Here is a 14550-nt window from a genome sequence, read left to right on the forward strand (position 1 = left end):
CTTGCCCCCGAGAATGCAGAGTCCTGCAGAGACCTCCGGTCGCATTGCCCCAACCCCAGGAAATGTACTGCCCAGTACCACATTGTCCGTCTGCTGTCTGAGCTTAAGCCCCAACATGGCAGGACCTATTAAGGGGAGGTGGCTATAGAGAGGGGGCAAGAGCAGGCTGCCTTCTAACAGGAGGCCACCTCCCAGCCATTTGGAAATTGCTACTTGCAAGGCAACAGAATCTCGGTGACAGATTCTCATTTTATCATTACCCACGTCACAAGAAAGTATTGCGAGGAGGAGGAGCCAGGAAAGTCGATGCCTTAATCACTTACAGACCACGGAGGCCCCACTCCTGGCAGTGGAGGAAGATTTATTGTGGGGACGGGTGGAAAACAAAGAACAGTTGTGCAAACTTTACGGAACCACATTATGGGATATGCCTTTCCCATTTCCCACTGGCAAATGTGCTGGAGGCAGTTTCCAAAGGGGGACCGAGCTCCATTACCCAACCACGTGCAGACACAGTGCCCCAGCACGACACACTGGGCTGACCTGGCCAGGCCCACGGGTGCCCAGGTGTTGGCAAGTCTGGGTGCACGGTCCGACGCTGGTGGATCTGTGGAAGAAGGTTCCAGATTTGTATGGACTGCCTTTCCCAGGCCCCAATGTCCTCATCTGCCAATGGCCATGTGCCCACCAGACTAGCAACACTAAATGTTACCTCTGCCCATATCACAGTCCTATGTACAACCCTTCTGAGACTCTCTCCACTCCCTCAGGGTACAGTCCAATTTCCTTACACTAGACCTTGAGGCCCTTTGAGACCCAATTCCAATGTTTCTGCCCTCAGCCCCCATGCAGGTAACTTACTTCAAGACCAAAAGGACACCTGTGCTCCCCACAAGGTCAAGACTATCACATCTCAAAACCTTCACATGTGCTGTTTCCTTTCCCTGCAATGTGTCTTCTCATGGTCTACACCTGGAAAGTGCCCACCCACCTGTCAGAGCCCAGCTCTCACGACATCCTGGGGAAAGCCTTCTCCCTCCTCTGTGTCGGAGGCATTTGGTTAATTCCTTTGCCACCAGACCATTCTTCCTTTGACACTGTACCCCTTGCTTCGAGCACTGAACTTGGCACAGGGGGGCGTTAAGCTGTGTTGAAAGGTTGGTGGCCAGGTGAGGGTGGACAATACAGATTAGCCCAAGGCTGTCTCCCAAGGGAGGGGCACAGTTAAGGAAGGACTCTAAAGAAGGGCCCCTTCTCCTGAGCATTTGGGTCTTGGTGTGTCCAAGGTGACCGAGACCTTAGGGGTTACCTGGCCCATCACCCATTTAACAGACGAGAACAGGATGCTGAGGTCTGCAGCTGCAGCCATCCAAGTGAGCGCACAAAGCCAGCTCTGGTCACCCCATCTGTTGTCCAGCAGAGACAGAGCCTAGAAACGCTCAGTTACGAAGTTTGCCATTTCCAGGATGGCCCTTTCAGAAAAGATGGTCTGGACACCTTCTTAGAGTCACTGTTGATTTTATCTGACGTTTTCACTCCAATAAGACAACCGTTTCAATTCCATTTACATTAAGTTCAAAAGTTTTTTTCTTTAGTAGTTTAAATTCAATTCAAATAGTTGTTTTTTTTATCCTTTTTTTTTTTTTTTTTCATATTCCATAAAGCAATGTTGAGCTCACAAAACTTGGCCAGCACTCCTGTTCCCTCAAGTTTGGTGCTCCTGGGAATTCTCTGCCCTGTGAGAGCTTGGGACTAATGACTTCAAAAAATGGGGAGACACGGGAAGGAACAAGGGCTCCTGTTTTCAAGCATCGAATATGCGCCAGGCACGAGGTAAGTGCTACACATATATGATCTCATCTAGTTCTCACAACACTCTCCCCTCCATGCAGACAGGAAACCAAGGCTCAGAGAAGCCACATGACTTGTTTTGAGGTCTCACAGCTGGTTAAGGGCAGAGTAAGGGATTTGAACCTTAGTTCCCATCAAGTCAGCAGGCAACAGGCTCTCAAGGTGACTGGGGTGCTGGCTTTTTGAGAAAAATAGTTACATGCAATATCCATTAACTTCCCCACTTGGCTGAGGGCTCCTTGAGACCAGGCAGGATTTGATTTGTCCTGTGTGTTTAGCCATTGGTCCACCCTGGCTCAGAATTTACATAAGAAGGGAAAGGGGTGGGGGGTCAGGGATGGAGATAAGTAGAAATGGGGGATGGGGAATGGGGGTGAACCAGGGCAGGGTGGGGACAGAGGTGGAAGTGAGGTAGGGGTGGGCTGTGGAGCAGGGAAGGAGGGCATCCAGCAAAGCTGCAGGCTGAGGCCTCAAGGCCCAGGAACTACATTTGGGGAGCACATAGCCAACCAGTTCCGTTCCCGATGGGGAACCTAACCAGGAGGAACACACCAGTGAGGAACACACCGGTGAAAGTGACTTCTCTGCACTCAGAGGCCCGGCTGCAGGCAGGAGTACTGGACTGGGAGTCAGAGACTCAGCTTGAGCCCAGCAGCCCTGACCAGGGCAACAACGCCCGTCTGCAGAGCACTCTGCAGTCGCAGAGCACAGCCCCTCCACCCTACAGACACTTCGGGGGTGAGCATCACAGCTCCCATCTTACAGATGCAAAAACAGACTTGGGAGTGAAGTGTCTTGTCCAAGGCTGCATAGCTAGTGAGCAGCAGAGCTGGGATGAGTCTCCAACTCCATCTATCTCCAGTCCCTCTTGTCCTTCCCCAGGCATATTATTTCCATCTGGGGACTCAGTCTCCCCTCTGCACAGTGGCTGGTGGGGGACAAGGCTCTGACTTAATTGCAAGACCAGAGAACTGGAAGGACACTGGCTTCCAGGAAGCCTCTCCTTGCTAAGCCCAAGCCCCCTGGGTTCGCTTTTCCAAAACAGGGGAGGAAGAAAAGCATCCCAATGTAAGCCAAGATCTGTGGAGCTAAACCTTAGGCTCAATAGAAGAAAGGGCATTGGCATCTGTTAGGCCCCTATTAAACACAGTCTACTGCAGCCTCTGACTGCTAGGCACTATTGCATTTCACAGCACAGGAAACTGAGGCTCAGCACAGCCAAGCGACGCATCCAAGGTCACAGAGCCAGCCCATGGAAGAGGTGGGACTTCCAACAGCCTTTTCTGTTTCTTTGGGGACATTCATGACAGAACAGCCACTATCCATTTTAGACTTTCCTTCTCTTTTGCAAATGCAAATTGTCTAGAACAGCTATTACCATTTTGATACTTACTGTGTGCCATTGTCTAGTTTCTCATCAAAGCCTCACAACAGTCCTATTACCCCAATTTCATAGGTAAGAAAACCAAGGCTTATAGAAGTCAAGTTATACTTCTATACAATCACAGGCTGAGGGGTGGCAAAGCTAGATTTCAAATTCAGGCTTTCTTGCAGAAAAACTTCAAGCACCAGATTAGGGGGTAGACATGACAATCTTTAAGGTTCCACCAATGTTGTGACTTCATAGGAAACTACTCAGTAGGACAGAGTCCAGGCAACCTCACACAGCCTTGGAACAGAGAGAACAGATAATCACAGGGCAGAGCCTCTGTCCTAGGTAGGGGACTCAGCTCCTCCACAACAAAGGCCAGGCCAGGCACCAAAGGGCATGTGGTCCCCCCAGACACTTGGCCATGTTAGAATCCAGTGTTACACACAGCGCAACACATGCTGGGAGAACAGGAGGCATAGAGAAAGGGCAAGCTAAGGAGGGAGCACTGAACTGGGTTGTCAAGGATGTATAGGAGTTTGCCAGACTAGGAAAGGCATTCTAGACAGAGGAATCAGCAAAAGCCAAGACGCAAAGGATTTAAAGAACCTGGAGAATGCAAAGACTCTTTAGGAATTTCTTAGGGCAGGAAGAAATAAAGCAGGCATCCCTGGGCTGCTGTTAATGTACTGGATGACACAGGGCCATGGTGGCTGCTCTCTGCGCTTCAGCTTCCCCACTTAATAATGAGTGTAGACATGAGAAGTGACATGATCCCAGGAAGGATCATTAACGAGGACACTTCTGGATCCCAACTTGCAAGCTGCCTTTGCCCAAAACAGTTCTCCTTCCCAGACCCATGCAGTCCTGGATTGAGTTGAGGCGAGTTGAGGATAGACTTGGCGGCTTGAGAGGGTGGTACCACTTGGCCTCTTTGGGCTCATTTACAGCAGGATTCTCCAGGGCAAGGATTTTAAAACATGTTCCATTTTGCAGCTTTTTGATTTGACCAGAAACCCCAGCCTCCAGGAAGGGAGCTTGTTTCCAGGTGACTTATTTATTCTAAAGAGAGTGAAATGTTTTACTTTTCAACCCATGAGGTGTTCTCTACTCCAAGACAGAACAAAGGACCCATCAAGTCAGCAGGCAACAGGCTCTCAAGGTGACTGGGGCGCTGGCTTTTTGAGAAAAATAGTTACATGCAATATCCATTAACTTTCCCACTTGGCTGAGGGATCCTTGAGACCAGACAGGATTTGATTCCTTTCTGTGACCCCCAGGGCCCAGCCAGGGGGCACACAGCAGGTACTCAGTGACAGCTTGCTGAATGAGTTTCACATCTGGATATTCTCTCAATATTTGTAAACAGACTGATGATTCTATGCCTGGGAGGTGGCCTGGGGTCGTGGCTAGCACACAGTCTCTGGAGTTAGACTGAGACCTGGGTTTCAATCTGACCCCATCATGCATTTGGACCTGAACTTGGGCCAGAACTGGACTGTCCTTACCCTACCTGTAAAACGGGGATCATAATTCCAGTCTCCATGAATATTTTGAGGGCTGAGATCATGCATGTGGAAGCACTACATAAACTGAAAATCACCCGACAAGCGTCTCAATAATGATCCCGTCCCACTTGATCAACCTGGCCAAGCTTATAAAGCCAGGCTGCAAAACCTCAGCTCCTGGCTCCCCTCCCTCCCTCCATCATCCAGCAATAATATCACAAGACTCAAAAGCAGTGTTCTTCCCACAATGCCAGAAGTCTCACATCACAGCATCTTCATCTCTGCACCCCCAGCTCCTAGCACGAGGCCTGGCACACCAAAGCAAGGCAAGTGTTTCAGGGGGATGATTCTTTCCTAATTGGAGGGTCACTTTCCCACAGCTTAAACCTTCTCCGACTTTCGGTTATCAGCCCATTCAGGGCACCTTCCCTGCCCACTGATGCACACTTGCTGTGCAGTCCTGGGCCCCTGACCACCCTCTCTGAGTCTGTCTTCCCTGTTCTCTGTCTGTATGCGATGAGATGAACTGGTCGACCTGCCACTCATCCATTTCAGGGTCCTGGGTAATCCCTGGGATGAGCTTCAGATGTTGCAATGAGTCAGGGGTGTCTGCTGGCCTTAAAATGCTCAAGCCCATAGGGCTGGTCTCAAGATGTTGGGCAGGGGGCAGAGGGCAGCAGATGCACAGGGACTCCACCCACTGTGATTTGAAAAGCACAGCAGTGGCTCTGTTCTTCTGAAGGAAGAGGCTGGGCAAAGGTGGATAGGTAGAAGGCAGTGTGACCCATTAGAATGGGCCAGGGAGGTCATACAACTGAGGCAGATCATACAGCTGAGGCAGGTCATGCAGAGCAAGCCATTTTGCCTGCGAACTTCAAAAATATAGTTTTTTCTTCTGTAAACTGGGCATGGTAATTCATGGTTGGACATGGTATGTCTCAGAATATATTAATTCTCTTCTCCCTCAGGCTATTCCATGGCATATGAGCCCAGAATCCCAGTCAAACCTCTCTCCAGTTAACACTGGCAGGGCAGGTCAGCAGATATGGCTGGTATCTACCTCCTGCCACGTGGCAGACTGTGTGATCTTGGAAAGTGATTTGGCCTCTCTGGGCTCAGAGGTTTTTGTTTTTGAGACAGGGTCATACTCTGTCACCCAGGCTGGAGTGCAGTGGTGCGATCATAGCTCAGTATAGCCTCAAACTCCCTGGCCCAAGTGATCCTCCTGCCTCAGCCTCCCATGTAGCTGGGACTACAGGCATGTACCACCATGCCCAGCTAGGTGGGCAAAACAACAGACAGGGAACGGCTCGCATTGAGCCAGGATAAAACAATCTCTGAATCTCAGTAAGGAGCAACTCCCTTTAGCTCCCTCGCCCCTCCCAGCACCCAGGATTTTGTTTCTCAGGGGTTGGGGGAGGAGGGGTAAAGGTTTGGGGCAAGGCAAAAGGGAAGGCCAGAAGCCCCAGCATTCTGGGGAATGACCTCAAGTTTGGCCCAGGCTAGGAGGACAAGGCCCTCCCAGCAGGTCCAACCAGGTGGCTTGTGTTCTGAGTTCCCTGGCTAGTTAAGGCCAATCCATAAAACTCAGCTTTCAACCAGATCGATTTCTCTGGCCCTAGATTCAAAGGCACCTGGGACAGACTGGCAAACAGTGGAGAGGGGTGTAAGGAGTGGAGACCAGTGGCCAGTGCAGCTGCAGTGGCCAGACGAAGCTGGGCAGGATGAAACCCAGCCCGAGACTCCAGCAGCTCATGAGGACTGGGAGGACACGCATGGGCCTCCTGGGCCACAGGTCCAGCTGCCCCAGCCTAGCTCCAGGCCCCCTGCGCAGACACTGTCTGACTCAGAGCAGGTGATCTGCAAACGACTGCCAATGAACAAGATGCAAAGAATCAGGGATCCCTGGCAGATATCAAAAGGCAAGCAGAGTGCCTGCCCTGCCCAGAGCAACGGCCCACACACTGCCCTGCCCACCCTACTGACAGCAGAGACTGCTACAGAGTCTCAAGTCCAGCCCCTGCCATCCATTGACGGGCTCTTTTGAGCCACAGTTTCTTCATCTATAAATCAGCTGTAAATAACCCTGTCCTAAGCCCCAGGGCGACTGTACACATCACCTGAGATCAATGCTGGAGTGTGATGGGGAAGCAAGCACCTTCCCTTACATCATCTCTTTTATCCCTAATCACAACAACCCTAAAAGGCAAGTACTATTATTGCTCCATTTTACAATCAAATATGCTGTAGTTCAGAAAGGGTAAGTCACCAGCACGAGGCCACACAGCTGCCAAGTGACTAAACCAGGCTGGGTTCCAGGTCTGTGTGACTCCAGACCTGGGCTTTTCACCTCTGCACATGCCTTCCGGACTGCGCTCACAGCTTTGGTAAAACTCCTCACCAAAGTATGGGACTCTTCTCATGCCTATTGTTGTTTTATAAAACCCAAGGTGGAGAAGGGCATTGTCATGACTTCCTTTTTCACTCTGCCTCTCTCCTTGATGTGGAGAAAAGCAAGCTACAGTCTGCTAATTTCTGCAGTTGCAGACAATCAGAATTCCGGCCGTCTGGGAGAATCAACCTAAGAAAGCATGAAATTAATCTGTTCAAAGTTAACGTCTTGGAGGCGTCGCGTCAGTATTTGGGTTGGACGCATAACCTTGTTATCATAACACAGACGAAGCCTCACATTTAATAAGGCTGAGACAACTCGGGCAACGTAAGAAACATAACAGGATATTGCAAAAAGATTAGGGAGCTTCCTCTGGACAGTGTGGATGGGCCGTGCAGAGGGCAGGGTGGGGGATAGATGGTGCCATTGACCCTGGGGGCCCAGCAAGTCCCTAGTCCCAGGCCTGGCCTAAGGACTAAGATGCTCAGGCAGAGGGGAGCAGGGCTCCTCTCAGCACATTGAGGCCTGCCTGGTGCAGGAGCAGAGGCTCTGCTGGCTAAATGTAAGCCAGCTGCGAGAATGGGAGTGTTCCAGTCAGAAGGGGTAGGGGAGGCTTACCTCATGAAAGAACTGTGGAAACGGCTGCTGGAAAGATAATAAAAGGATTAACTGCTATTTTAGTGGGCCATTTACTCTTCAATCAAAATGTCTCATCTATTTCCTGTTCTCCAGAGGCTCTGGGTCCAAAATTCCTTTGTCTATTACAGTGCATGGTAGCAGAGGCCTGTCATGAAAAATTAATAATTTTACAGGGAAGGGAGATTTTACTTATCTGGGTGCTGGTTGAGGCCCACCCCTTCCCCTGGGTTACCCACCGTACTAGCATCATGGACGAGGGGGAGCACGCCCACCCCACCGCAGGCAAGAGGAGTCCAGGGGAGGCTCTGACAAGCCTCCGAAGCCCAGATCACTGCTGCTGTCTCCAGATGGTGACACCTAGTGGGGCTGGCCATAAGAGCCCAGAGAATAGTCAGTTTAGCAGATCTACACAAACAAGAGCATTGCAGTTTAGAAAGATGCAGGCTCGAGTCCCATTCCAATGGTTACTAACTGTGTAACCCTGAGCAAGTTATTTTTATTACCATTATTATTCTTAGCCTCTATTCTTATTATAACTGTTATTGTTTCCAACTAGCTGTGTGACCTGGGGCAAATTATGCAATCTTCCTGAGCCTCAGTTTCCTCGTCTGTAAAACGGGGGTTCACAGTATCTACCCCACAGCGTTGTGTTGAGGACCAGGTAGAGTTGTCACTTAGAATAGCACCGGTTCACAGTCTGCACTTGGAAGCTGCTTTCCAGTATTATCATCACCACAATCCTAAACCCTGGAAGAGGCAAGACCAAGTGTTCTCATGGGAGCAAGTGGAAGGCCTGCCAGACCCCACCCAACCTTTGTTTCTTCATCTGTAAAAACCCTTGGTTTTACAGGACTTGTAAGGATTAATACTGATAGATGAGTGTAGACATAGCTTGATATCACCTCCTCCATGAAGTCCTTCTGGGCCTTCCTTCCCTGGGCCTATGCAAACTCCATCCCAGGACCTGCCACTCATCTCCCACCCATCTCTGAGCATGAGCGTCCCCAGGGCAAGGACCATGGCAGGTCCAAGTCTGGGTCCCCAGAGTCAGGCCTCAGCCAGTATAAGCCAGGGTCCTGTGAAGTCTGTGGAATCAAGTGAAATCCTGGCAGCCTGGCCCCAGAGAGAGAAACCCTGAGTCCGCACTGAGTAACCCGGGCCCCTCTGACCCCTCGCTGGGCCCTGCTTCCCAAGCTAGAAAGTGGACGGGGAAGGCCTAGATCCTCTCCAAGTTCCCGCATGTCCAACACATATACTCTTCTGGATGCCGTGATTCCGCACAGAGGCCTCACTGTGAGAAGACCACTAACCACAGACAGAATCCAGGTGTAAGACAGTGTCCTATGGAGTCTTGTCAAGGTTTCTTTGGGTCACAGAGCCTCCACCTAGGCCCCCACAGGCACCCATGGGCTCACCCATAAGAGAGAATCTGTGAAGGAGAACTGTGGCTCAGCAGCTGTCAGCTCCAGGGTCTCGGGGAGAGATGGGGGCCCAGCTGGTTCCCAGCAGCCCTGGCCTGGCCTGCGTGCTGTCTGTTGGTCAACTCCTTCTAGGCAGGGTCATGTGTCACAGGACCCCCAGACAAGCCAGGGCATCGCTAGGGGCTGGCCCAGCCACCAGGCTTCCTCCAGCATCCTGTCAGCCCAAAGGCACAAGGTAAAGTCAAAGTCTCAGCCCGTCCAGTGCACTCTCCCTACCACTGCTCCACACACCAGAATGCTAACCACAAGCTCCCTCCTCCTGCTTCCCCTCCGCACAGGCCATTCACTGCTGCTCACTTGTTTACAAAGCAAACTCTTTCTCCTCCTTCAAGACCCAGCCTCCTGAAGCTGCAGAAACAGAACCTGTCCGACGCCCCGCTCCCAGCTCCACAGGTGGGTGGGGCCCACAGGAGGACAGAGTTTATGCTGCTGACTGCCAGTGTGTCCTGCCTCCTTCCTGGCCCCTACAATGTCACCCTGGGCTCTGAGTGGGGACACTATGCCCCTTCCCAGACCAAGTGCTCCATGAGTGGGGGTCCAATGACAGTGTCAATGTGCAAGTGTGAAACAGCTTGACTTTGGCTATGGCACCAGCCCCAGCACACCAGCCACGCTGCTGCCCTGATGCCTGGGTGCGCTGGGCAGTGGCCCTGGTGGCCCATGTTTCTCATCACCAAGCACACCCTGAGGTCCAGCTCTGGGCAGGTACCTCTCCTGGTGGGCTGGCTGGGCCTCGGAGGTGGCACAGCAGTTAGGCTGAGTGTATCAGGGAGTGCTCCTAGCCTCTGATACAGCTATTCCCCCACAGATGGGACAGAAATGACCTATCACAGAAATGACCCATCATAAGGGCCGGAGGCCTGTGTACCCACAGTTAATATGCGTGCGTGTGTGTGTGTGCGTGCATGCATGTGTGTGCGCACGTGCGCATGCACGCATAATGCTAGTGCCAGAAACCTGTCTCAACTCCAGGAAGAACGCCGCTGGTACGACCCAGGGCCTTAGCTAGTAATCCTGGGCCCCAGCCCAAAGCCTGCCCTGGGGACCCACAGCTCTCCAGCCGGGTGCCTGTGAGGCCCCACTGTTCCTTGGTGGAAGCCAAGGCTGTAGGCAGCACCAGAAGGCCCAGGGAATCTCACTGGGATGGGTGGCGGTGAGGGCCCAGTGCTGGAGGAGAGCATGTTCTCCACATCTCATTTGGCCACCAGTAGGTGGGACATGGAGCAAACACATGGAAGAAGAGGGTGGCCACACCTGTTTTTCCAATCGCACGTGCACACAGCCCCGGGCCCTGTGGCATGCTAAGATATATCTAATGCCTCAGGGTGGGGGACTGGGCACCTGATGAGTATGAGGGCCCCTCTGCCACAGTTTCCAGTGACAGGGGCAGTGACCATCTTCACCAGTGGCTACATCCACAGCATGGGTCCTTCCCTCCATGACCACAGGGATCTCAGTCAGCCCCGAGGAAGGAGTCCCAGGTGGCCTCTCCTGGGGCACTGGGTGGGTGCTGCTGTGCCAGAGGGGCTGGGGTGAGGCCTGGTGGCCAGTGGGAACTCACCATGCATTTGTTGGGCTTCTCGCCAGAGTGCACCCGCATGTGGATGAGCAGCTTGTAGCGGGCATTGAAGGGCTTGTAGCGGCGCACACAGCCAGCCCAGAAGCAGGTGAAGTCCTCGCCCTTGCGCTGGTCGATGTGGCTCTTCTCGATGTGCCGCACCAGCTCCTCCTGCTGCTCATAGGCTGCACAGCAGTCCACCCAGCGGCACGCCTGCTGCCCGGCCACTACCCTGCCCGTCAGGCCCAGCCCCAGGCCTCCAAGGCTCGGGCCAGGCGGCAACTGAGACAGGGGATAGGGGGGCGGCAGGTCCTGCTGGTGAGGCCCAAAGAGCTCTGAAAACTCATCCGCGGGTTCCTGCTTCAGGAAGCTCGCCTTCCGGCAGGCTTCAAGTTGCAAGCTGCCCTCATGGCTGTCCGTCGATGCAGGGCCAGGCCGGGCCCGCTTGGAAGGGCCCCCGGGGTCTCCCGCCAGAGGGGGGCTCCGGAGTCCATTTACACAGGTGACCAGAGACATCTGGGAGGAGCGGATGATGGAGGTGACGTCGGAGGAGGCACAGGGTGAGGAGGAGGCTGGGGAGGTGGGGGGTAGGCCCAAGAGGCAGCAGCGCTTCAGGCTGCCCTCAGGGAGGTGGGCCTCGGGCTGGGGGCCAGGGCCAGAGCTGGGTTCGCTGCCCAGAAGGTAGCAGGAAGGTGCAGGGGTGGTGAGGCTTCGGCCCGGGAGGTCCAGGTCTGGGTGCAGGCAAGTGGCCGGCGGGGCCCGACAGTGGGCAGACAGGGACGTGCGGGCCTCTGCCATGGCTTGGTAGTTGGGCAGCGACTCCTGTTTGATGTGTTGTGTGGTTGGGAGGCTGCCGTTCACATAGGTGGCCTGGGGTCTGGGCGACCTGGAAGACAGTGGCCAGAGAGGTCATGAGAGGCTGGGCATGCCACAGAGGGAAGGCCCAGGCGGGGGCAGACAGGGAAGCTGAGGACCAAGGAATGGACAAGCCCAGGGCAGGAAACAGAGGCTGAAGGCTGAAGGCAGAGAAACAGCACCTACAGATTGGTTGTCTGGAAAACAAGACAGAGTGTAAAGGAAAATGGGGAGAGAGAGAGAGAGGAAGAGGAGGGCTGGGGAAGGAAAGAAGAGGCAGGAGGCCAGGCACAATGGCTCATGCCTATAATCCCAGCACTTTGGGAAGTCAAGGCAAGAAGACTGCTTGAGTCCAGGAGTGTTCAAGACCAGCCTGGGCTACATAGTGAGACTCTATCTCTACAAAAAAATTTACAAATTAGACAGGTGTGTGGTTGTGCACCTGTAGTTCCAGCTACTTGGCAGGCTGAGGTAGCAGGATCGCTTGAGCCCAGGAGGTTGAGGCTGCAGGGAGCCAAGGTCATAACATGCACTCCAGGGTGAATATGGTGAGACCACCAGGAAGGAGGACCTTGCATCCTTTTACCAAAGCTCAGCACCCCTACCCAGCCCCGAATGCCACGCCATCCTGCCTCCCAGGGGCTTCCCTGCTCCCTCTCCGTGGCCTTCTAGTGAGTTCTCCAGGAAGAAGGCTGAGGCTGGCATTTTGAGGAACACCCAGATCCAGGGTATATTAAATTCCACTTACATGTCCCTTAAGTCTTTCTTAATTTTTGTAATCTAGCTTAACTTCCACAAATGCTAATCGTATGACACTTTGCCCCAAGCAGCCTGGCCTTTCCACTGTTAATGTCAGTGCATGCGGGAGTGTGAAGTGCAGTCCTGGTGGGGGTGTCTCAGGAGGAACTGAGGCAAAGCTTCTGAGGGGTCCCAGGGATTCAGGCCCTCACAATGTGTCTGCATGAAACTGCGATTTTGGGGAAAAGCCATGGTGCAGGCCAGGCAGGGCAGCCCATGGGAGTACGTGGGTTTGAGATCAGGCTCAGCCACATTCAGCCATGCAAACTTGGGCAACGTCCTTTGCCATCCTGGGCCTTTCTCCTCCTCTGGGACATCAGGTGGATCCTTCCCATGAGAGCAAGGGTGGATATGTGGGCACGGCTGCGGTTTGCCAGGTGACTGTCTTCACCACACAGGTGGGATACAGGTGTCCAGAGGGCCTCTCCCAGATGTGGAGCATTCCCTCCGCCACTGTGCAGGAGGCCAGGCTTAAAGGACGCAAGGAGATTCCTGCACTGATGCTTCCACCATTCTGAGTGGCGGGACCAGGTAAGGTGCAGAGAGGGACGGCAGGGCCTGCCTGTCACCAGAGCACTCTGAAAAGGGGAAAGGTCAGGAAGGTGAGGCGGGGCTGAGGGTCAGGAAGCCCCTCTGGCTGGCTAGGCAGAACAGGAAGCCTGATGCTATGCCTGAAGTCTGGCTAGAACACCCCATGCCACCTCATCCCATCTGAACCTCAGTTTCCTTGCCCGTAAAATGGGGGCTAAGTCTACCTTAGAGGCTGGCTGCCAGATCGAGTGAGATGGCCCCGTGACAGCCCTCTGCGAGGGGGATGGCAGGGTGAAGGGAGCTCTTTTCGCTGCTGTTCTACCGCCACTGTCTTGGGGCTCTCTGAAGCCAGAGCTGTGGGGTCATCACCTGTCCCTCGGTTTCCCAAGATGGCCTTGCAGCTCCAGCCCCTCTATCTGTGGCTCCCTGCAGCTGCAGCATCCCCGTCTCCAGTCATGAGGTAGAGGCGAGGGGAATGGACAGGGAAGAGGGAAAGCCAGAGTCTGGAGGCCCTCAGACAGCATGGGCTCCAATCGCATCACACACAGGTGGGAAAGGGGCTGAGAGGGCGCAAGGCCTGCACGCAGGCGTACAGCAGCAAGCCGGGGCCAGGCCTGGCCAGAACCCCCATTCCCCTTCTCTGGAGTGCAGGTGTTTTTTCCTATGTTGAACTGACCTGAAGCTCCCCCTGAATGAAGGGGAAGGGGAAGGGCTTTTCTGTTTGTTTCTCAACTACACCTAGCGACCTCTTCCCTCCCAAGAACCATAATCTAAGTGGTCATTGGGGGAGTCAGAAGGAGGTTTGAGTCCAAGGTAGAGAGCAAACACGCATCTCCTCTCCCCAGGGCTGGGCACACTGCCCCCACCATTGCCAGCAGAAAGCTCTGAGTATCTTAAAGATCTGATGGAAAAGTGGTAACTTTATAGGGCTTAAAAAAAATAAAAGCAGGTCAGGCGCGGTGGCTCATACCTGTAATCCCAGGATTTTGGGAGGCCGAGGTGGGCAGATCACCTGAGGTCAGGAGTTTGAGACCAGCCTGACCAACATGGAGAAACCCCGTCTCTACAAAAATACAAAAATTATTCAGGCATGGTGATGCACGCTTGTAATTCCAGCTACTCAGGAGGCTGAGGCAGGAGAACTGCTTGCCCAGGAGGCAGAAGTTGCAGTGAGCCAAGATCGTGCCATTGCACTCCAGCCTGGGCAACAAAGCGAGACTCCATCTCAAAAATAAATAAATAAAAGCAGAGCTGCTCCTCAGGGGACTGTGATCCTGGGCCTGGCAAAGGCAGGCATGGGCAGGAGTTCAGCCAGGAAAACATCTGTTTGGAGCAGTCCCTTGAAAATGGCTTCAGGTAAATCAACCAACACCAAGAGAAGAGAACAGCGGTAGCTTCTGTGACTGAGTTACCCAAGTGACTAAGACTGACAGCAAAACCTTGCGCAGCATCAGGTCGGGAGGGTGACTCAGGCCTTGGTGTCTTGTGGCTCCCCATATGCACTGAGGAAGTACTGCCTCCCTTCCTCCACTGTACTGTGAGGCCCAGGAAGTGGTTCCGGCCTGGCT

The 14550-nt window shown here is 53.4% G+C and overlaps 1 protein-coding gene across 2 annotated transcripts in view; it reads right to left on the reverse strand.

The window, feature by feature from the left end:
* Positions 1–14550, reverse strand: part of GLIS1 (GLIS family zinc finger 1) — a 237144-nt gene that overhangs the window by 77633 nt on the left and 144961 nt on the right. For both annotated transcript variants that reach the window (XM_025400405.1, XM_025400415.1), the window contains one exon: positions 10802–11684. In XM_025400405.1, the coding sequence (XP_025256190.1) occupies positions 10802–11684 (883 nt within the window). The remainder of the gene's footprint in view (positions 1–10801; positions 11685–14550) is intronic.

The sequence above is a fragment of the Theropithecus gelada genome, chromosome 1 (genome assembly GCF_003255815.1).
Source record: "Theropithecus gelada isolate Dixy chromosome 1, Tgel_1.0, whole genome shotgun sequence".
Classification (NCBI taxonomy): domain Eukaryota; kingdom Metazoa; phylum Chordata; class Mammalia; order Primates; family Cercopithecidae; genus Theropithecus; species Theropithecus gelada.